This window comes from Myotis nattereri (assembly GCF_964212035.1).
Source record: "Myotis nattereri genome assembly, chromosome: 6".
NCBI classification, from domain to species: domain Eukaryota; kingdom Metazoa; phylum Chordata; class Mammalia; order Chiroptera; family Vespertilionidae; genus Myotis; species Myotis nattereri.
In genome coordinates, this window is record NC_138081.1 from 88,701,951 (window position 1) to 88,726,604 (window position 24,654).

At 37.6% G+C, this 24,654-nt stretch overlaps 1 protein-coding gene across 1 annotated transcript in view; it reads left to right on the plus strand.

Annotated features, from left to right (window-relative positions):
- ROS1 (ROS proto-oncogene 1, receptor tyrosine kinase) overlaps positions 1 to 24,654 on the plus strand; it is a 92,984-nt gene that overhangs the window by 49,194 nt on the left and 19,136 nt on the right. Inside the window, exons 27-38 of the mRNA XM_081094756.1 lie at positions 3,192 to 3,368; positions 4,728 to 4,930; positions 6,401 to 6,545; positions 7,303 to 7,535; positions 7,630 to 7,806; positions 11,923 to 12,091; positions 12,985 to 13,102; positions 16,478 to 16,668; positions 18,589 to 18,672; positions 21,675 to 21,810; positions 22,740 to 22,902; positions 24,243 to 24,307. Of these exons, the coding sequence (XP_080950882.1) occupies positions 3,192 to 3,368; positions 4,728 to 4,930; positions 6,401 to 6,545; positions 7,303 to 7,535; positions 7,630 to 7,806; positions 11,923 to 12,091; positions 12,985 to 13,102; positions 16,478 to 16,668; positions 18,589 to 18,672; positions 21,675 to 21,810; positions 22,740 to 22,902; positions 24,243 to 24,307 (1,861 nt within the window). The remainder of the gene's footprint in view (positions 1 to 3,191; positions 3,369 to 4,727; positions 4,931 to 6,400; positions 6,546 to 7,302; positions 7,536 to 7,629; positions 7,807 to 11,922; positions 12,092 to 12,984; positions 13,103 to 16,477; positions 16,669 to 18,588; positions 18,673 to 21,674; positions 21,811 to 22,739; positions 22,903 to 24,242; positions 24,308 to 24,654) is intronic.

The window sequence follows — 24,654 nt, forward strand, 5'->3', positions numbered from 1 at the left end:
GGTTTGCTTGTTGCTAGGCAACTGGGGCTTTCCACCCTGGGGACCAACATCCTTGCTCTGCTCATGTCTGTCTGCCCACCACACTAGTATCCTCATTTTGCAGACGAGGAAACTGAGGCTGAGAAAAGTAAGATAACTTTTCCAAAGGGCTACAGTTAGTAAGTAGATGATCTGGGGGTTTTAAGTTGGGCCATACTATAACATTCATGATCTTACTTCCAGTACCTTATTTTATTTCAATTTTGATGATTCCATTGACTCCACATTCAGCATGAATTGGCAAATACTTGAAATTCACATGCTTGTGGAGGGAACATTTGAAAGTCTAAAGCAATTTTGAAGTCTCCAAATTAGGAGTAATTGCAACAGAAAAAAACATGCATTCTAAATTCCCCCTACATATTCTTAAGAGTCTATTATTTCTTACTCTCTAATATGGTATGTGCTAGTCTAACATGTGGTGGCTTAAGTTTAAATTAAAGAAAATAAATAAAATTAAAATGTTAATTCCACAGTCACACTAGCCACATTTTAAGTTCTCAAAAGTCACAAGTGGCTAATGGTTACTGTATGGGCAACACTGATATACAATCTTTCCATCATCAAAAGTGCTACTGGGCATTGCTGATTTATATAGTGAAGCTTTGAAATTGCAAATGTGTGTGTGTGTGTGTGTGTGTGTGTGTGTGTGTGTCTGCATATGAAAGCTGTAGCTGCACATATGGTTTTGTTTCTGTTGCCCTCTCAATGGCCTGAAGAGTAGAGATGATGTTTTGAACTTTTCTTATAAAAAATTACTTGTTTTTGATAAATCTGTGACAAAGACTTTTTTATTTTTTAACTTTTAAAAAAATATATATTTTTTATTGATTTCAGAAAGGAAGAGAGAGAGAGAGAGAGAGAGAGAGAGAGAGAGAGAGAGAGAGAAACATCAATGATGAGAGAGTCATTGATTGGCTACCTCCTGCACACCCTCTACTGGGGATCAAACCTCCAACCTGGGCATGTGCCCTTGACTGAAATTGAACCCGGGACCCTTCAGTCCACCAGCCAATGCTCTATCCACTGAGCCAAACTGGCTAGGGCAAAGACTCTTTTCTTAATCAAACTTTAGTTAGGCTCCTCTGAGCCCTCAGGCCAGGACCTTAGCCTTCCATGTCCATTCTTGCCGAGTCCAATTTTAGTAAGAATCCGGCTAAATCAGTTTAGAGAGAATTTCCCCCACTTTAAATATCTGATTAAGCTCCTCGTACCACACCCTGAACGTTCTTGCTTGCCTTTACTGAGAATCTTATTAGGCCAGTTTAGCAAGAATCCCCTTACCCTTGATGTAGCCTCGTAATAATTTTTACCCACTGATCCTCTCATTGTGCAGGTTGGTTATGAATCTCCAGCTATCTCTTTTATATTCAGAGTTGAGTACATCTTGCTCCTGTATTATGTCTCCCTCTACACTATTGCAATACACTAAAGTCTTCCTTAGCATTTTAACGAGTGTCAGAATAATTTTCCTTTAACACCTGATATATAAGAATACCTAGTAGGCATTATCTTACAGGTGTAGAAAAGGTGTGTCCTTCCAATGGACATAAGACACTGGGGGGTAGGGGAGGCTAGGGGACTGTCTAGGGCGGGGGGATAAAATGGACACATATGTAATACCCTTTGTAATACTTTAAGCAATAAATTAAAAAAAAAAAGAAAGAAAAGAAAGGGGGAAACCGTAACTGAAATCCATAATCATAAAATTAGAAAATTGGGATAACTCTAGAGATCATTTAGTTGTCATGATATTGGAGGAAATCCCTCTACAAAAACAGTCTTGACTGAATACCTGTTTATAAAAAGAAAATACTATTTATTGGGAAGTCTGTTTAATTTTTGGGATAATTCTGAATGTTAGATATTTTTCCTCTTCTATGTAGCCATTCCTATTCCTATTCCTTCCATTTATTAATCTGAGTTCTGACCTCTACATTTAAAAGAATAAACCAATCACCTTCTAGGCAATTGCCATTCAACTATGTAAAGATAGCTGTCATAGCCCATCCTAAGCATTTTTTTTAGAGGAAAAAGTCAAGTATCTATCACTACACCTCAGGGGATGTGGCTTCTAGATCTTTCTTTGCCCTGGTCCCCCTCCTATGGGTTCACTTCAGCTACATAATATTCTCTGAAACGTCACCCCTGGCATGACTCACGGTGCTCAGTGTGTTCTGGTCAGTGCAGGAGGCCTCTGCCTCCTAGGTCATCTTTTACTGCACTGAGAGCGGTGTTCGGTCTTTGGGCTGCCTGCCATTTGAAAACCCATAATTTTTTTAAAAAATATATTTTATTGATTTTTTACAGAGAGGAAGGGAGAGGGATAGAGAGTTAGAAACATCGATGAGAGAGAAGCATCGATCAGCTGCCTCCTGCACACCCCCTACTGGGGATGTTGCCTGCAACCAAGGTACATGCCCTTGACCGGAATCGAACCCGGGACTCTTCAGTCTGCAGGCTGACGCTCTATCCAGTGAGCCAAACCAGCTAGCGCCCATAATTTTTTCCCCCCATCATTTTTAAAAACTATTATTGAACTGGATTTCTTTCATTTGCTATTTCTAGAGTTGATTTTAAACTTGAATTCAGGATGTTACATTTGTTCCTGTTAAATTTTAATCTATTTTCTGATTCTGTTGTGATGTTTTTGAATTCCAAGTTAGGGGCGATATATACTAGTGACAGTAAACATTGAATAGTATCTACGAATTTGATAAATATGTTTACTGTGCATTCATGTCAAATCATTGACAAAAATATCGAGCAAGACACTGAGTCCTGCGCCTATCAGCTAGTACCTCCCTTCAGATAGGCGTTGTTTGGCTTGGAGTCACACCGGTAAGTTGTAAATCCTGGCTCTGCCCTTGACTGACCTTATGGCCTTGACATTATTTAACTCGTCCAAGCCTCAGTCTCTCCTTCTACAAAATGAAGCTAAATAACAATGGTATTTACTTATGGCTTCATGTGGAGCTAAAATGAGAACATGTCTGGGAAGTCCTTAGCCTAGTGACATAAAATGTGTGATTTTTTTCATATCAAAATAATAGGAAGATTCAAAATGTAGCAGGTATGACATAGAAAAAGGATTTGACATATTGTTTGGAGTAGACACCATAAGATATGTTCTTTATGTTTTTCACAAACAGGAAAAACACTTGTTAGCTTAACTGTGGATGGGGAATATCTATACTGGGTCTCCACAGCGAAGGAGGGCACGGAGACTTATCAAGTAAAGAAGAGCCGAGAGGCCACCCCCTCTCAGGTGAAGGCCCCCAGGAGCGAGCGCATCTTGGCTTACAGTTCGGTGCTGCAGCCTTTTCCAGGTAATCAAGCCTCAGGCTGAGTCAACTTGTTCTCCCAGTGCAGGGCCGGGAAAGTCTCATCATGACTCATCATGACTCCTTCTCCGGGCTGTTTCTCCAACTGCCAGGATTTGGGAAACCCTTGCTGCCTGTTTCTCTTTCTCTTCTTAGTCCCGAAAGTTCCTTTCTGTCTGCCTTTTTTCTTCTCAGACGATATTTTAGACTCCCAGTGGTTTCACAAAGCATTGCATAGCATTCCAAGATCAAGTGCCTATTTATAATAGTGTTCTGTACGTCCACCCTTCAACAGACATACATGTGTCCTACCACTTTGACTCAGTTCTTAACTTTTTAAAGAGGTGACACTCATGAAACTTTTAGTGTTGTGCCCCTAACTCTATTTCTCCCTGTGGATTTTATTGTGCAATTTTGTATAAAGCAGTGACTTTTAGGAATGCATGTGTCACATTATGGGCGGAACTGATTATATGTATTTACTACTGTGAGTCACAATAAAAAATGTTTGAAATTTAAAAACCAACCAACCAACCAATCAAAAATGAAAACAGCATTATATAGACTCATGGGTGATTTTCTCAAGCTCTCTCTGCCATTAAGATGCCTATGCTATTCTAAATTAAGTATAATTCCCACTAGAGAGGGATAGAAATGAATGAAACAAACTCAAGTAATCTTTGCTTAAATGTATTCATTTATAAAATATGTAAGTTACAAAATATTTTAAAAAATGAAGATTTTATAAATAAATTGAATGACATTTTGGTTAAAAATTAATTTTCCACTTTGAGAAATTTAAGAGATTTTAAAAGTCCATGAAAATATGATTAATATAATGTTCTAATTACTTCAAAATAAAACAAGGACCAGCTTTATTATGCTACTGTCTAGGGCAGTGATGGCGAACCTATGACACGCGTGTCAGAGGTGACACGCGAACTCATTTTTGGGGTTGATTTTTCTTTGTTAAATGGCATTTAAATATATAAAATAAATATCAAAAATATAAATCTTTGTTTTACTATGGTTGCAAATATCGAAAAATTTCTATATGTGACATGGCACCAGATTTAGGGTTTTTCAAAATGCTGACATGCCGAGCTCAAAAGGTTTGCCATCACTGGTCTAGGTACCTTATAAAGGATATACTTTAGCTCCATCTGCTGGAAATGTTAAGCAATTACCAGTTACCTTGCTCCCTAGTTCATCCATCTTTAAGAAAAAAACTTGTCTTTCTGTCCTGAATAATATTTCCAACACTTCAATACATCATGCCTTATAAGTTAAGTAAAAAAATAAATATCATATTACCCTCAATGTTCATATGTGTATATATTTAATCTTTTTTTCTTATTATTTTAGATAAAGCATTTCTGTCTCTAGCTTCAGATATTGCAGAGCCAATTATACTTAACACCACTAACACCAGCCTCACAATCAGATTGCCGTCTTCCAGGACAAACCTCACCTGGTATGGCATCACCAACCCAACTCCAACTTACCTGGTTTATTACAAAGAAGTTAATGATGGGAAAAATGGCTCTGAACCAAAATACAGAATGCTGGTAAGATTGGAGCTGGTGGTCTTTGTCTTTTTAGAAGATACTCTTTTTTGATATGAAATTCTTCGTCATAGTATTTTCTATAGCATTTTCTGGGATGTGCTGTTATGCAACCTGTTATAGCTGATTCATCAAAGCATATTGTGTCTAGTCTGCTTGTCTGGGAGTAAGTTACACTTCAACAAACTTTATTAACTGACCAGTTGGTAGATCGCCAACAGTAACAATTTCCTGAGTGTCCTTAAAAGAACTGTATTTTTTTGTCCTTCCTGGTTATCTAATTATCCCTAGAAAGTGATGCCTATGTGATTTTATGGCTCATCTAGCAGATTTTGGTTGAGGGGTAAGAAATGCATTTGACAGAGAGAACATTGCCATGTACCTCTGTCCTCCATAGCATATATCTAATATAAAAATTGTATATTTTTTTGTGATTTCCAGTATTTTGTGAAATGCTCCATTATTCAGGGGCTATGCTTTGACTTATCATTGTATTTCTAGTACCCAGCTTAGTACTTGACATTGTATAGGCATTCACTAGATATCTCTCGAGTGAATAAATGAATTGGCATAATTCTTGGCAACATGGGCACTGGTGTTTTAGTTGTCCTTGTGATGAAATCATGTGTATCCTATATTTTGCTTTGTGCTACTTATTTAACCAAGTCAAAAAGTGAAATTGACCATCTCCTGTTTGAGGTTAACACAGCACACTTTGCCAGAAAATACAGCTGGTTCTTATTACTTCCTTTATTTTGTCTGTTTTTATCATTTTTACACATTTCCAAAGAGAGCTGTTTCAGAGACAGCTTGGATCATTTGGCTGACTAAGGCTGGGCTGTGGCACTGGACATGGCTATGAGAGCTCATGTATCTTGTCTTCACGTTGATTAACATGCACCAAAGGCCTGGTTCTCAACCTCGTGCACACTGGAGCTCTTAAAATCTCTTCATCCAGGTTTCCCCTCAGGCCAATTCAGTCAGAATCTCTGGAGGTGGGACCCAGAAATCAGTATTTTCTTAAAATTTCCAGCATGATTCCAACCTGCAACCAAAGTTGAGAACCATTGACCTAAGGAAGGTCTTTTTACTTAAACTTTATTTCTAAGAATGACTAGATACTGTAGCTTAATCTTTCCTATTCATGTATGTATCACATCCTTCCAATACCATTTTGCTGAGTTTCTAATGCAATGCCAATGAAATAGAGTCCTCCTCTGGGAATATACCTTCTTTTGTGAGATGAATATGTTACAAAATTGACTGAAGGCTGTCAGTCATTTAGCATTTATTCTTGTAGCTATTAAACAACTCAGGCCTGGGCAGATTAGAACAGTGAACATTGTCCTTCATGATGCAATATCTACAAATAAAAAATGCTGAGTCTTTTAATATTTTATCACTTTTAAATAATTTATCCTCATTTGTACAAAAAATAAAAATCACATGGTAATATTTGTAAATTAATTGCAGGAATTTCAGGAGAGAATAGCCCTTATTGAAGGCTTACAACCATTTTCAACGTATATGATACAGATCGCTGTAAGGAATTATTATTCTGATCCTTTGGGACAGTTACCTCTGGGAAAAGAGATTTGGGGGAAAACTAAAAGTGGAGGTGAGTTATGGGCTTGGTGTGGGACGCTGGAGTGGAGTTTTGTAATATAGGTGATGTGTGTGTCTATATTTGTTTGTTTTTTACCTGAATATAAAGTCAGCTTTCTTATGTGACCTTTTTAAAGCTTAATAAGGAAAATATATTGGTTGAAAAATACTTTGATGACATGATTTTTGCTCTAACACTAGAAGATGATAAATAATATTCCATCAAAATGAAAAGTGACTAGAAGCTGAAAGAAACATCAGCATCAATACTGTTTGCCCAAGAAACACAGTCTTTGCTCTCACCACACAGTGGCACCCTCTTCCCATATCTTCATAGGTCTGCCCACGTGGTGGGACGGGAAGACCAAGCCTTTTTTCTATTTAAAGTAATATAACATATTGCCTTAAATAAAATGGATCTAGAATCTAAAAAGGCGTCCTTAGAGGTGGCAATTATTATGGGGTGATGCCATTTCTTTCAGATGTCTCTGATGAATTCACGAAAATCACCCCAATTTGGTTCTTCATCATCACTGGCCAAATCCTGGAGCTAGAGTCAGAGAATGATTTAGTCATTCGGCAAAAATAAGCCAGTCTTTCAGACAGCCGCTAACTTACCATTATATAAGAGGCTGGCTTCCCTGAGGCACATCTGTCACTCATTCTGCTCACATGAGATGACTGTTCCTCAACCAAGACCCCATTCCTTCCTTCCATCTCCCAATGCTATTATTGCAACATCCCTTGTCATGCGTTGCTCTGTATTTCAGTACCAGAGGCTGTTTGGCTCATTAACACAACAGTGCAGTCAGACACCAGCCTTGTCGTATCCTGGAGAGAATCTCCCAAGCCAAATGGACCTAAGGAGTCAGTCCGCTACCAGCTGGCAATTGCACATCTGGCCCGCGTTCCGGAGACTCCTCTAAGACAAAGTGAATATCCTCATGGAAGGCTTGGTCTCCTGGTTACTGGACTGTCCGGGGGGAAACTATATGTGTTAAAGGTACAGCGAGGCTATTGGGTACTTTTACTGTCATTCTCAAGCACAAGGTTGTGAAAAGGTTAAGCAATTTTTGTTGTTATTGTTTTTACAAAAGGTCCTTGCCTGCCACGCTGAGGAAATGTGGTGTGCTGAGAGCCACCCTGTCACTGTGGAAATGTTTGACACCCCAGAGAAGCCTTATGCCTTGGTTCCAGGCAACACCAGTTTACAGTTGGATTGGGAGGCTCCATCTAATGTGAACCTCATCAGGTTTTGGTTTGAACTCCAGAAGGTAGATCACACTGTACACTTCAATGCAAACTCTTCTTTTATGCTGCAGAATAAGTTGGAAGCTCTTTTGCATATCTCTAGAGGAGTGGTTCTCAACCTTCTTAATGCCACGATCCTTTAATACAGTTCCTCATGTTGTGGTGACCCCCAACCATAAAATTATTTTCGTTGCTACTTCATAACTGTAATTTTGCTACTGTTATGAACTGTAATTTAAATATCTGATATGCAGGATGTATTTTCATTGTTACAAATTGAACATAATTAAAGCATAGTGATTAATCACAAAAACAATATGTAATTATATATGTGTTTTCCGATGGTCTTAGGCAGCCCCTGTGAAAGGGTCATTCGACCCCCAAAGGGGTAGTGACCCACAGGTTGAGAACCGCTGCTCTAGAGCATTCTCTTATATAAATCAACAATCTATTTGACCACATTCATTGATTCAGGTTTGCCATCTAGAAGCTGTGAACTGTCTAGACTAATTTCTGATAGGAATAATTCCCAGAGAGATTAGTTTGCTCATAAAAGGCTCCATGTAAAAGGGTATAAATATGGTTTATGGATTTCATAATACTTATTTTGTTTAGATGTTATCAGCATTGTTCTCTGGTTTAAAGTCCATAGCAATTTGGTATCTTCTATAAAAAAAAAAAAAAAAGAGGAAAGACATATATAAGCAAAAAACCAAAACATGTTTAGAAAGGTTCTTTCAACCATTTAAGGCTAAATAGCAACAGGAGAGAAGTAAGATATAAAACCATTTGATCTTGGCATATAAACTGTAAGTGTTCCTCATCCACAAATCTTCGTGCTTTAGCCAATATAAACATATTCACTGAATTGTAAAATATCAATTAATCTAATTACTTCACTGCTAAGGAAAAGTTTAGATTGATTTTATATTGCTACAGTTAGAATGGATTATTACATTTTTATAATTGCGACATTTCATTTTCATCATTATATATGCATGTGTCCATATTTGTGAAGATTGGCTAAGAATGTCTTGTTCAGTGGTAACTTAAACACAAATCAGTATAGTCATGGCTTCATTTTTCTTTAAAAATGAAGTTGCTCTCAGGATGTTTTTTTAGAGTTTACTACATAAGATTATTTTATGATCTATACTTTTATATAAAAACTATGAAATATGTGACACAACAGTGAACGTTGACTTGACAAAACCGAAGGCCATACTTTAATGGGACTTCTTCCACTGAGCATCTTTATGATGATATGTTGCCTATTTAAAAAAATGATCTTATAAAAATGCAGTTAAATTGGAGAAATTAGAAATCACTTTTATTTTTTTACATCTATTTAAGCAAGCTTAATGCAGTTCAGTTGAAAGTCAAGAGGAGGGATATACAGCTCATTTCCCAGATCAAAGAGATGAAATGGGAAGGACCTTGGAGATGATGATCTCTGGCCTCTCATTTTACTGATGAGAAGTCAGAGACCCAGACAGGCGCCAACATGAGTCAGATCTCCCCAGACAGTCAGCAGAGGACCCCAGGTGACTCATTCCTCGGCAGTGCTCCTTGGGCGCTGTCCATAGAAGGAAGAGGAGTCACTAAGCCACCCAACTCCTCAACATTTGGAGAGAAGGACATGGCTAGGGACTGCCTGGTTCAGTCCTCATGACTTTCATGCAACGCTTTTTGTTTCAAAACTCCTTGTATTCTTACACTTGCTCAACACAGGTTTCAGAAAGACCACTTAAAAATCATGAAGCTGAAATTGTCTGATACAGTAATTTCTACATGTGTGACCCTCTATAGATACTAATTGATGAGCACGGTAGAAGGCTATATTCTGAGAGGGTTAATGAGTGATATCTAGTCAGAAAGTTCATTCTCTTTTGAGCCTACCTTATAACAATAGGACAGCTGGGGACGAATCTATAACTCTATACTGAAACTCTGAGGCAGGTGATAAGGGTGAATACATATCTTTTTAATTAATAATTTTTTTTAGAAGGGAAAGAAGGAGACAAAGATAAACTTGTAGTCTCTCTCTCTTTTCTATCAAAAGTTCCTTACGTAGAAAATGAAAGAATTTGAGCACAAAGCTAAATTTCTACCTCGGGCTTAAATTTCATAGATTTTTAAAAATCATAACAGTGTACAGAAGAAGAACATACTTGATTTAAGATTGGAGAAAAAGAAGTAATTTTGCTTTGACAATTTTTTTATGGAAGCCCAATAAAACTGTGTTTTCCTCAGCTATCTAGGGAAATCCCTACCAGAACCAAATATTTTTGAAGTTCCAGTCTCTGAGACATTATAGTCTGCACCATCCCCCACCCCCTCCACCAAATAATTTGAAAATCCTTCTGTGGTTGCCTCCACCCCTGCACTTGTAGGCCTCGGCAAAGGAAGGGTCTGATTGTTGTGATTTACCGGGGTAGTCCGGGGCATCTCGCCAAGTTTGTGGTCTGTCCAAAGCATTCGGTGCTGTCGGAAGGCTGATACCCTACAGTTTTCCAAGAGCCCCCTTGGCTAAACATCTTCCTGATATTTCAAGGAGCTGTGTTAATTTCTGGATGGTGTGGAATGTTAGGCCACCTAAACTATTCACTTAAGGTAATTACTCTAGCAGATCATTAAGGAGGCAGGACCACAAAGGGCTAGAATTTTTGAGCCAGTTATTAACCAATCTCTCTCTCTCTCTCTCTCTCTCTCTCTCTCTCTCTCTCTCTCTCTCTCTCTCTCTCTCTCTCTCTCTCTCTCTCTCTGTTTCTCCCATAGGTTCAGAGTAAATGTTATGGATCCAATGTATCAGTTTCATTAGGTTATATGTCTTGATGGGATTGAAACATTTATAAGTTTATCAGGCAATGTCCCTGACATGAGCATTTCTATTTTTTTCCCAGTCCTTTCATTCCTCATTCCCTGTTTCTTTATGTAACAAGGTGGTCTGCTTCTTGAAAGGCCTATAGATAATCATTCCTAACTGAGTAGAAAACTAATACAAAGTGTCCGTCCAATGAAATGGCATGGCCTTGGAGTGCTAAGTGAAAATGGAGATGTAAAGCAGGTTTATTTATGGAAGCTGATCTTTGTAGGAAACTACTGGGAAAAATACACAAAGAACCCTTGACAAAATGCCACATGCCATGTCCCTTTCTGTTTGTATGTTGAAAAAAATCGCCATTTTCAAATAATGAGGTGAAGGGTCCAAATACATGGAATTTTAAAAAAGTAATGTCACAGAGAAAGAAGTTTAAGATTAGTAAAATCAAAGACCCAGTATCTAAAGCAGCGGTTCTCAACCAGTGGGTCCCGACCCCTTTGGGGGTCGAACGACCCTTTCACAGGGGTCACCTAAGACCATTGGAAAACACATATATAATTACATATTGTTTTTGTGATTAATCACTATGCTTTAATTATATTCAATTTGTAACAATGAAATTGGGGGTCACCACAACATGAGGAACTGTATAAAGGGTGGCAGCATTAGGAAGTTTGAGAACCACTGATAAAGAAAGTAAAATTTCCTATATTGAACTTCTAACCTGGCTACTGATGGTGGGCAAAAATTTTCTTCTCCTGGGGATCAAGTCTTCCTTTGTATAAAAATAAGCAATGCTAGTTAGATGTCTGAAAAAAGTTTTGGGAAGAAAAACTAAATGTCTTAATTCATAACTCAATGTGGACTTCTTCATAGAATCAAAACATGTAAAAATATCATTATTTTGAAATTAACAAATCTTTGGAATTGAAAGTATCATTGTTTTGGTCCATCACTGTCCCTCAGCAGTGAATTGGCATTTTTAGCCATCCTGATTCAATGCAGGTACATACAATTAGAGGAAATAAGAAGTCAAGCTCTAAATTTCCTCCAATGATGCATAGTCAGAAATGTATGCCCCACCTTAGACTTATCCTAAGAACTATTATTCATGTCAGTTATAGCTGATCGTGGAAAATAAAATGGCTGTCTCTGGTAGGCATGATGTTTGGGGTCAAACATAAAGAAACTCTTATTTTTTAATAGAAAATAAATTTATTTAAAGTTTCATTGATTGCCTTGGTTTGTGAATTTCTGTGTTTAAGAAGGTTTTCTTAAAGAAACAAAAAATGTTAATTGAGTCTTCTTTTTCTAGTGGAAGTACAGTGAGTTTTACCACGTGAAAGCTTCGTGCAGCCAAGGCCCTGCTTATGTCTGTAACATCACAGATCTGCAGCCGTATACTTCTTATCATGTCCGAGTAGTGGTGGTTTACAGGACAGGAGAAAATAGCACCTCACTTTCAGAAAGTTTTAAGACCAAAGGTGAGTATTAACATATAGCACTGAGAAAACCAAACCCTATAAGTTTCCCAATTATTTTCTCAGCACTTAGTTCACCAATCCTAGAGGTCGTCATTTTTTTCTTAAAAGAGTAAATTATTATTTCTAAAACTTGAGTGAAGAAATTAAAGAGTTAGGAGTCCTTATAGGCAGTAATGAGATAATACTCACCTGGTCTTGCAAGATCCTGAACAGGGCAAATTATTTCACTTTTCAGTATTCGGATTTCCTGTCTAGCCATATTTTGCAGCAAGAACTAAATGAAAACAATGTTACTGAGTGTCCAACCCAATATTTACTTACTGATGACTATAACCACATTAAAGATTTTAAAAAATCTAAAAAGTTTATTAAATTCACTAGTGTTCTAAAAGGTATACCATAACACCAAGTTGATCTTATAAGAATCAAGGGAGAATGTACTAAAACTTACAATATTTTCTTTTTGTATCACTTATTTCAGACTAAGCTAAGATATGTTACTCTTATCATGAATTTATCACTAGTGAAAATGTCAGATACTCATAAAAAATATGCACTTATATGAAAACTAGAGGACTGATGCACGAAATTCATGCAAGAGTAGGCCTTCCTTCCCCCGGCTGCTGGCACTGGCTTCCTCTGGCATCAGGGACCCAGGCTTCCCTGAGGCTGTCAGCAGATACCTGGGACCCGGGCTTCCCTCGCAGACCTGGCTTCATCCAGAAGGAATGAAGGACATCCAGAAGGACGTCCGGTCTAATTAGCATATTATGCTTTTATTATTATAGGTATTTCTGAATATTTCCTCTTAGTAAATACAGTCTATAAAAATATGTTGTGCAGGATATTTTATATTTCTAACATATCAATCAGTATTTTCTTTGTTTCCAAAGCTGGAGTCCCAAGTAAACCAGGCATTCCAAAATTATTAGAAGGGAGTAAAAATTCAATACAGTGGGAAAAGGCTGATGATAATGGAAGCAGACTTATGTACTATATACTTGAGATAAGGTATGTCTATTGGCAAAAGTGCTTTGTAAACTACAAAGAGCTAAGTAGTTTAATTGTAAGGTGTTATTAGATCAAAATTAACAATATTTCTCAATATGTATTTTATAAATAAATGTGAAGGATCTTTAAAGACCTTGAATGTCTCATTATCTTTTTTACTCCGGTCCCAGCAGCTAATTGGCACTCCAATTATAAAGCAGATCTCAAAAGTGCTTGTCAAAACTTTATGGAAATAATTCTATAATTGGCACATATAATTTATATTTACTTAATATCTATTCTTTTCAAGAAGCTGAGCTGATGTTTAATGTTAGATGGTGGTTTGCATGTACATTTCAGATGTTAATTTGTTTTAGCAAGATGAATAATATATAGGGAAAATTGTCAATGAGCTAGGTATTTTTCAGAACGTAAAACCAGGAACAGATCACGCAGGACTCTCTATCCACTGTGAAGATTACGGTTTGCAGTGTGTTCCTGGGGCCTGAAAATGTGCCTTTGATGTAAACTAATCAGCTGATGAACATACGCAACCTCAGATCCAGCCAGGATGAGGAGCTCTGTGAATCATAACTGGCTCAGATGAACTGATTTCATGCCAGCTCGAAGGGAGAATTTCAAATTCCATAGACACGCCCCTCACGGGACTATGAAGCCATCTTTTAAGAAGCTCCAAGGACAAGTCACTTTCATAATTATAGTCCTGGCTACTTGAGCTTTAGATCTATTTTTGCTTCATCATGCTCTGGCATTCCCATAACCTTAAAAAAATTTTCCTGCTCATGCTAGAGGAGTGCATTAACCATATTTCTAACTGAAACCTTCTTGAAATTTCTGTTACTGTTGTTCATACAGAGTGAAATACATTCTGACCTACAGAGCTGACTTGGTGGCCTGTGACTGTGATTATGTCTATCAGTCAGGCATCACCATGGCCTTGAAGGACCCTTTTAACATGTTTCCCTCAGTAACACCTTAAATGCATAGCTCCACAAATACTTTGCATTTTCTTGCCCAAGTTTCTACTCCCTGGACAGGGGCTGTGAAGTAAAAGAATGAATTGCTTTACCTTTAGTATCTCAAAGTAACTTCTCCAGTCAGGACACTCCCGTGTACCCTGTGTACTTGCTGACAGTATAGTGGTAGTGATAGTGCCAAATGCATGAACTTGGGAGCTGACCAGACTGTGTTAATTCCCTAGGGCTGCCACAACAAAGTACCACCAACTGGATGGTTTAAAACCACACACATTATTCTTTTACAGTTCTTGGGACTAGAGTGTAAATTCAAGGTGTCAGGTCCAGCTGGTGTGGCTCAGTGGTTGAGCATGGACCTATGAACCAGGAGGTCACAAATTCAATTCCTGGTCAGGGCACATGCCTGGGTTGAGGGCTCGATCCCCAGTGGAGGGGCATGCAGGAGGCAACTGATCAATGATTCTCTCTCATCAATGATGTTTCTATCTCTCTTTCCCTCTCCCTTCCTCTCTGAAATATATATTTAGTTATTGTTGATGGTTTGTTAATCCTCACTTGAGGATATTTTACCATGGATTTTTAGGGAGAATGCAAGAGAGAGGGAAAGACAGAGAGCAACATCGATTGGTTGCCTCCTGCACGAGCCCTGACCAGGGCCTGGGCCAGGGAGAAGCCTGCAACCAAGGTACGTGCCCTTGACCGGAATCGAACCCGACACCCTTTGGTCTGCAGGATGGCACTCTATCCACAGAACCAAACTGGGTAGAGCCATAAAAATATATTGAAAAATAAAATAAAATAAAATCAAGGTGTCAGTAGGACCATGCTTCCTCTGAGGATTCTAGGAAAGAATCTTTTCCTGCCTCTTGTTAGCTTCTGGCGATTGCTGCCAATCCCTGGCATTCCTTGGCTTGTAGATACATCACTCCAGTCTCTGGCTCTGTCATCACATGGCATTCTCCTTCTGTGTGTGTGTGTGTGTCTGTGCCTAAATCTCTGTCTTCTTAAGAGGGCATCAATCATTATGTTTGAGCCTATCCCAATCCAATATGATCTCTTTAACTTTATTACATCTGAAAATACCCTATTTACAAATAAAGTCATATTCACAGGGTCTGGGTCGGCCTGAATTTTGGTAGGACACTATTTAACCCAGTACACAGACCGTGTTTAACTCCTTGCTCTACTCCATTTATAAACTTAAATGTTCTCATCTGGAGAAAAAGAAAAAGGGATAATAATATCTACCTCTATAGGCTGTTGTGAAGACCCAGTGAAATGAAATGACATGAAAAACACCAGTATTGTATGTTGTAAATAAAAGATGTTCAGCCAATGTCAGAATTCTTCCTTCTCTTTCTCAATGGCCAATAGCTGTGAAGAGCCATTTTATAAATGTTTAAGTGTCTCATTCTTTTGGGTCAGAATTGTTTGGGTTAACCAATGAAATTGCCAACGCCTAACATGAGACTTCACAAAATGTACAAAAATACCATGTCATCAAGCTTCACTCAGGATGGTCCCTAGGACCTTCAGCTCCTTGTCACCAACTCGCTTCTCTGGTCCTCCTGATATACTTCCCACCGCCTGTCCCTCACAGGCTTAGCCTTTGCGGTCCCTGTTTCTCTTTGGGACAGCTGCTCAGTTAGTAGGAGCAGAACTGGCTTCCATGATCTATCCCCATGCGTATTGTGGGTTGGTACCAAGTCCTAAAACTGCTGTGGTCTGAAAAGTTTCAGACTTCTTACTGTCAGAGAAGACATAACTGAGGGGCCTTCAGCCTGTGATTCCAGCCTTCCAGCCACATCTTTTAAACCCAGCTATTGTGCTCTTTCCATGTTTCATGCGAAGAATCATGTGGATTGACTTTGAGGTGACGGTAGGCCAATACAAATGGCAACAACAGAACTTGTAACTTCAGACATAATAACTTTGGTAGCTGGGCTATTATACCTTCCTGATCAAGTGTATGTTTTTTGTGTTATTTTTATCTGGATATGGTATTTGGAGACTATAGATATAGAGGCTGAGAAATAAGAAAAAGAAAAAATTTCCAATAAAAAATTATGGAACAATTGTCTTATGTGTTTGGAATTCTGAAGAAAGTTTATGCATTCTGACAGTAGGAAAAGTTGCCTCAGCTTTCTCTTGGCCATTGATTATTCATTATTTTCCTGATGGGCTGAGTTGGTTGGCTCCATTCATTGCTGAGATGACTTTATAAGACTCTGCTGTGTTCTGTGTCCAAGCCATGTGACAGGAATGAGATCAAGGGTAAAGTGTGCAATAGGAGATGCTCTGGAGTTCTGGCATTAAAATGATCTATGAGTGTCTAGAAATAACACATATGTTGTCTCACATATTTTCTATATTCATGGTTTTGCTCTTTCTTTTGCAGAAAAGGTACTTCAAATGATTCACTGAACCGGAACTTAATGTGGAAGATGGCGTTTAATGGATCCTGCAGCAGCATTTGCACATGGAAGTCCAAAAACCTGAAAGGAACATTTCAGTTCAGAGTAGTAGCTGCAAATAATCTGGGATTTGGTGAATATAGTGGAATCAGTGAGAATATTTTATTAGCTGGAGGTATATTACCATGTCTGCCTACTAACTTATCACACATACTAACTTATTACACAAAGGTTCAGAGATAAAGATGGTGCATTCTTAACATTAGCAATAAATCAGGTGACTGTAAAACTTATCATCTCAACTACCAAACTATTCATTTCATCTGATGTGCTCTTCTTAAACACCAACACCATCATCATTTTTCTCCTCAGTAATAATTAGCTAGTTGTTAATGTCACCTCATCAAATCCATGCTCCTAGATAGACGCCCAAGGCTGTCCAGAGCCTGGTCTTTGTCCAGCCTTATTATCCTATTCCTGGTACTCTCATCTTCTGTACAAGAGGCCTAAAATTATACTTTGTCTTTTCCCCAATATTTCCATCTTCCATTGTGTTCTATTTCATCTTTCTAATCACATAGGCTAGAAATCTCAGTACCTCCTCTAGTCAGTCACCAAGTTCTGTTGATTTACTCTCTTGACTTCTGTCTGATAAGTTCCCGTCTTCCTATTTCCACTCTGGCTTTCCTCAGTTAAGCTGTCGTTTCTTGCCTGTGCTCTTGGCTTACTCACATGCTGACTGTTAATCTAGCCAAAGCACAGCTGGACCGCTGGCCCCCTCTCAGAAGCACCCGAAAAAGCTCTCATTCACTGTCTTCAGGACCATGTACAAACTTCTGTGTGGGCAGTTAAGGCCTTCTGTAGTTTCTCCTCTTTCCCAATATTTACCCTTTATAGCCACATCAGACTATAAAAAGCTTTTATGACACTAGCTCTCCAGCCTTTGTTTCCTTCGGCCTGGAATGCAGGTTCCCACAACCTGCCATTCACCCCTATCTGGCATTTCCTTTCTGTCACTTTCTGTCAATTGAAATTCTTTGCATCTTTCAAGGCCTAACTTAAATGAACCCATCATGATGCTTAACTGATACTCCTTAGGCAAATAAGTGATTATATTTTATACCCACACAGCCCAATAGTCTATATAAAACTTTCGTCATTCTTTTTTTATTATTATTATAGTTAGTTAACTGGCTAAGATTTCAGCAAACTTTTTTCTGAAAAGAACCAAATAGTAAATACTTTAGGCTTTGCAGGCTGCATCTGATCTCTGTAGCATATTTTTCTTCTTCTTTCCTTTTTAAAATAATACTTTAAACATCACTCTTAGCCCCTGGGCAGTGCAGAATCAGGCTGTGGCCAGATTTAGCCCACAGGCCATAGTTTGCCAAGCTCTGTCTACATGTTTATCTCCTCTTCTCAACTGAAACTACCGAAGAGAAGGTACCATGTGTTCATGTTTATATTCCTCAGGTTAATGTCCATGGAATTAAATATGTATGAAGATTTTACAGAATAATAATAATCCCAACTATATAATATAAGATGAAGACTGAGACTTCTTGTCCCAAATTTGTTAAAAGGATTATCCATGTTTTCTCGATCACTTTAAAGTAGAAACCTGGGTGGGTACACCCCTATGATGTATTGGTAAACTGGCTCTTTGGAAAAACACACATAAAAAACGTTGATTTTTGATTACCCAGGATGTAAATACTCTTACCATAGATGATGTCAAGCTACATAGTTTAACTGGCTCCTAAAATATCATTGGAGCTAGTCTGGTATTACAGGTAGATCACCTAGACCAGTGATGGCGAACCTTTTAAGCTCGGTGTGTCAGCATTTTGAAAAACCCTAACTTAACTCTGGTGCCGTGTCACATATAGAAATTTTTTGATATTTGCAATCATAGTAAAACAAAGATTAATATTTTTGATATTTATTTTATATATTTAAATGCCATTTAACAAAGAAAAATCAACCAAAAAATGAGTTCGCATGTCACCTCTGACACGCGTGTCATAGGTTCACCATCACTGACCTAGGCAGTCTATTCTGTGAATTAATTTCTTTTTCTCATTTATTTCATTAGATGGTTTTTGGATTCCAGAAACAAGCTTTATACTTACTGTTGTAATTGGAATATTTCTGGTTGTTATAATCCCATTGACCTTTGGTAAGTAAAAAAAATTTTTTTTAAATAGGTAATACATAATTTATTTAATTATAATAATTGATTTATTTCTTAGTTTATTTAATCTCCCACATGAAATAAATTCATAAAATTTTACAATGTTACCTTTGGCTATAAGTTCTTAACCATTATCTTTTGTGAATTGTTTTCTGGGTCAAAGAGTAACTATTTTATGAAAACTATAGCTATATTTACACTTCATGGTATATTTTAGATAAAACTACTTGCAAGAACACTGACTTTAACTTTCTTTAAAATAGTGTTTGTTTCTGATTGACTAAAACAAGTGGTTTTTTTTTTTGTGGTGTAAAGTTTGAAATAAATGAGAAATTACTTTGGGTATATAAAAAAAAGGGTAGGATTAGTGCAAGACCAGTGGCAATCCTTGCTTGGGGTAGTCTGAGCTCCAGGCAGACAGCCTGGTTTGGAATGAGGAGGGCCTCTTTTACAGAAGATCCATTTCTGGCCTGTAGGATCCACTCTCACTTTCAGATGTCTGACTTGCTTATTTCAAATCCCTGCTCATTTATAAATGACTAAGGAAACAGAATTAGATTAGGTAGATAGAAAACTGGCCATTTCCAACTATTCTTTTTATACTAATGTGCTAGTCCTAAAAGGCCTTTTAAAAAATAATTTGGTTTAATGCTGAGAAAATACAGTGACAACCCCAAAGGGCTTTGCCAAATATTGGGCCCTATAGAGTTATTATAGTGATCACACATTCTGATTCATTCTTATTGTTTCAGCAGAAACATCAGTAGCACTTTCTTTCAGTCCCTAAAATGTCTTGTTTTGGATTATTAGATATATGATCATCTTATTATTAATATGATGTGCCTCAGACATGCTAAAACATTGTAAGAAAAGCATGATATTTACCAGAAAAGAGCACTCAAATACATATTCAGGAAATTGTGGCTTTTTTTTGCATAAATAAGGAAAAATTAGAAAAGAACATTTAAGGAAAATTTACACACATATAGTTGAAATCTCTCAGTGTAGAAAAAGCCGATATTTCACTTGTGTTCTAAATCTTTATTTTCCCCAAAACCGATTGGAATCATAAGCTATTGGAGAGCACATATTGAAACCTGAATTGAGATTTCTTATCACAGATTCCACCCAGATAATATATGGAACTCCTTCAGCTAACTTGGAAAGCTAAAAATTTCATCTGACCCTGCCAGGATATTAACCTGTGGTTCCAGGGAGTCTAAGCATTGCACAGCTGATGTTTGTGTCACTAAGCCAGCCCCTCCAGAGTTACGCATATGACTGCAGTATATTTGGCAGTTGGCATATAGGCTTGACTGCTTGTCTGCTTTCCTACTGGGAAGGAGTCTTTCATGAAGAATCTTCCATCTGACCTTTGCTTGCCTACTTGTACATCACCATTGTTTAAACTCATAACTCTGGTGCGTGAACACGAGATAATTTCAGACAACCTATTATGCTTTTAAGACATCCTGAGGATATCTGACTTTCTCAGGCCTTGAAGGTCTTTATTCTATTTGGAACTCAGAGTTTTGAGTACAGCTAAGCTAATCTGGTTATTTAGGAAACATGCATGTGGTTTTACTAGTCGGGGTGTGGAAGTGCATGAGAAAAGACTGAGTTCTTAAAATAATGAGAAGTAGGAATTGTTTTAAAATTTGCATTGTGCTGAGGGCTCTCATCAGTCATACTTATAAATATAAAATTGAAACAAGGGTTTTAAAATAAGCATGGACATCTTTTGCTGTGGGGAGCAGTCACAGCTAATGTGTAACATCAGCCACATGCTGGGAGCAGAGGGAAAGCTAAAGTAGTAAACTACAATTGCTGACCTCGGGACTTGCCATTTAATAAGGGAGGTAAGACCTATCTGTGTGAAAAGATAAATAGTGATATATGTGTTAAGCAACAACAAAAGGCAATGGATGGTACATGAAATACACAAGAGAGTGATATAGAGGTGCTTAGAGACACAATTAGTCTTATACGTTCAGAGATGAGAGATCAGTAGAGGTTGCAGAAGTCTTGTAAGGTGTCACTGAAAATGGGGGACATTAGCATGGCTTTTAAAAATGAAGAGGGGTATGAGAGCATTTCAGGTTTGAAAACCTGCATTAGCAAAAGTACTTAAGATCTACCCCTGTGTGGTCCCTTAGATGGAATTTCACTTGAATAAAACTCTAACCTGTTAAATACAGAAGCTACTATAGAATAAAGTTCAAATTTTTCATGATTATCTAACAAAGCATCCTTGCTGTTTTCAGCTTCTGAACCAATATTCTAGGGTAGATGGGTGATCTTATTGACATAATTGTATTTTAATCTATAAAAATATCATTTATTTATAATTTATATTTATGATTATAAAATTTGCTCATTGTATGAAGAAGATAATATAAATCATCCATGATTTCATGACTAGGGAGGACCACTGCTAATATTTGGTGGGGTCCATTCCAATAATTTTTCTCTGTATTTGAATGTATATATATGAACAACAATGGATATATACTCTGATACTCTGCATTTTCAAAAAGTGTGCCATTATAGCCATTATATTGAAAGCACTCCTCAGGTTTACCGAGGAGTATAACCTGGACATATCTGGACTCAGAAATGAATTTGTTTCACTAATAATTATTATTATGCCAGGGTGTTTTGGTTTGACTTTGCTTTATGAGTGATTTTTAGAAATAAATTCTGATATTAAGATACTTTAACTCGTTTATAACAGCAATAAGAAATACATTAAATGTTACTCTGATATTCGATGAAAAGTGAGGTAGTATAAGCTCTGCGTTTTTCTATGGCCTGCTACCTAGATTTAATTAGTTTTTTATTATTATTATGGGCATACTTTTCAATTAAATTCTGTTATTTTACCAATAGTGTTCTTATGGATAAATACTTAAAGTGTATTGTTAACATATCCTAAAAGAAAAGGATGCAATACTTTGTTTTGTAAATTATGTCTTTTTTCTTTATAGTCTGGCACAGAAGATTAAAGAATCAGAAAACTCCCAAGGAAGGGCTGACCGTTCTCATAAACGAAGACAAAGAGTTGGCTGAGCTGCGAGGTCTGGCAGCTGCGGTGGGACTGGCTAATGGCTGCTGTGCGACACGGTGAGTATCTGGGCATCATGACGGGGCAGCTAGATGAAGGGCGGCCAGGATGACCTGGGCTCATGTCTACTCTTCTGTTTCAGAAGTTGTATGGTGGTTGCCTACACAAGCTCTTTAAGATAGATGAGTATTGAACTGCTGTTGTCATCAGAACTAAAAAAATATTTAAATGTCTTTATAAGACATTATACTATGGTCCATACAACAGGGAATTATATAGTCATAGGCCTTGAAATTTGTAACTTAAGACATGAAAATGAAAGATTTGGAGTAGACACAGACGTGATCTAAATTACCTAGCTATTCAGAGGTGACTTTTCCTTGAGAAATACTCAGCACACCTAACACTCAAGATTCTCTTTTAAAAACTCAAAGCATTTTCAATGCAGATGCATTTGTCTCCTCATAATATTCCAGGTGAGAAGCTTGGCTTCTTAAAAGTTAACCTGATGAAAATGGAGTTGATTTTTGTGGTCATAGTAAATTTTGTTTTATATAAGAGATCAGGTGTGCGAACTAGTTAAAGTAAATGATTTTTAGCTCATAAATCCAGCTGTATGTATTACTAATTTGCAATCACTTTTTATACAAACTGGTAGCCTGAAGGAATTAATTGATAACTGTAACAAAACAAGCTACAGCAAAAAACCTGAGGCAATTCACACCCAGCCATGTGTCTATCAAAATGAAGGTGCCTATTAGCAAAGTGACAGGGTCTGCCTGGGTTTTAGAATAGAGAAGGAATATTCTGGATGGTGGAATAGAGAAGGAATTGAAACGCAAAATCCCACGTCGCTTTATCACATAGAATGCACTTCAGTGTTGCGAAACCATGAGATTTCTTTCTCATACGCTTTCGAACACTAACACCAACACCAACTTGTAAACCATCTGTATTTTGGGAGACCAAGAGTATTGCTATTTTCTAGTACTCTTCCGACCCAAGAGGAGATTGAAAGTCTTCCTGCCTTCCCTCGGGAAAATCTGACTCTGCGCCTCCTGTTGGGAAGTGGAGCCTTTGGAGAAGTGTATGAAGGGACAGCAGTAGACATCTTAGGAGCTGGAAGCGGAGAAACCAAAGTAGCAGTGAAGGTAACGTGGTTTTAACTCCTTGACATTTTATGTCAGCATATTTACATAGATTTGCATGGGTGCAACTATAATGAAAGACGAGTGATCTTAACTGAAAAGAGAACTGGAAGGTCGGAGACTATTCAGGGCTATAGAAATCACTTTTTTTCCCCCTTCCATTTCCTACATAAGCTCTGAAATTAGTACTAATCTCTATGATTACTAATTAGTGAAGACCCAGCAGTTTCCCCCTTCAAATATACTGTAAGAGAAGTGAGGTTGTTAAGTTCATTCTCAAGGTAGGTAATAGGGCAGATTGTAAGTATTTCAGACTTGTGGCCATATCGTGTCAGTTGCAACTATGCCACTCTATCATTCAGTATGCAAACCAATGTGCGTGATTATGTTCCAGTTAGACTTTATTTATGAAAACTGAAGTTTAAATTTCACATAATTTTTATGTGTAATGAAATTATATTCTTTTACTTTCTTCAACCATTTAAAAATATGACATGTCAATTATACCTCAATAAAGCTATAAAAAAATCTCACAACTATTATCAGATAGCAAGCTGTACAAAAATAGGTGACAGGGTGAAATTGGTCCACAGGCTATATTTTGCTGACCTGTAATTGAGCAATATCTTCATCACAGCTTGTTAGGAATCTATTGCTTTGAGGGTGGGCATATCATCAGAAAAGTTGGCCAAATTTTCTCAACTGGTTTAAATAAGTGTTTATTTTTCTTACGTAACAGGTGACTACTGGCTTTAGTGCAGTGCCGGTAGATCTGAAATTCCCTTGACTTTGTACATGTGTGTTGCCTCATGGTCCCAAGATGGTTGCCAAGGAATCAGGCATCACATCTTCATTCAGGCCAGAACACTCATTGACCAGAACTTAGCCATATTTGCAAAAGAGGCTGGAGAGTTACAGGCCATGATTTTCATGATGATCTCAGACCAGTTGCCTGGGACTGGGCAGCTTGCCTCTAAGAAACAAATTAGGGTATTGTTAGCAAGGAACCCTGGGAAACAGATGTTGAATAGAAAACTCTGAAAATTAAGAAATTACCTTAAGCACCAAATTTGTTCTCTTTTTAAATTTTTTACATTTGGAGAGACTTTGCGTAAATATTACTAGCTAGATCTTTTATCTATCAGATATTTCACTTAAATACTTCCAATAACAGGAGCTGTCTTTTGAATAGGTTTACATAGTACATTCACATGTACTATCCATTATTTATTTTGCAATTTCAGGGTGAATATTATTAAAAAAAACAAAGATTATCTCCATTGATACACTGAGATCACAGAAATGTCTGCTATACTGATTCTTGACTCGTTTTTATGTTGCAGACTTTGAAGAAGGGCTCCACAGACCAAGAAAAGATTGAATTCCTGAAGGAGGCATATCTGATGAGGTATCAGGGCAGCTCTAAAATAATTTTTGCTTGGTATGGGTAGGAAGCTTTTACATCTGATTTAACATTCAAAAATCACCTGACATAATAAATCATGCCCCCGATGAGCGTGGCTGGTCTAAATGGAATTATGCCTGTAATGACAAGTGTTTTATAGAATCCAGTCTTCCAAGTCTGGGCACAGGCAGTCGTCCAGCAAAAGGTTTTCCTTTTACCTTCAATAAAAAGTGTGTTTTGCAAGTGACACCTGAAGCTGATCAGCTTTAAACATGCTTATGGTCTTCTAAATACATGGGAATGGTTGGAGTAGACTGAGTAAGAGAGAGTTCTCTTAAGTACAGTGATGC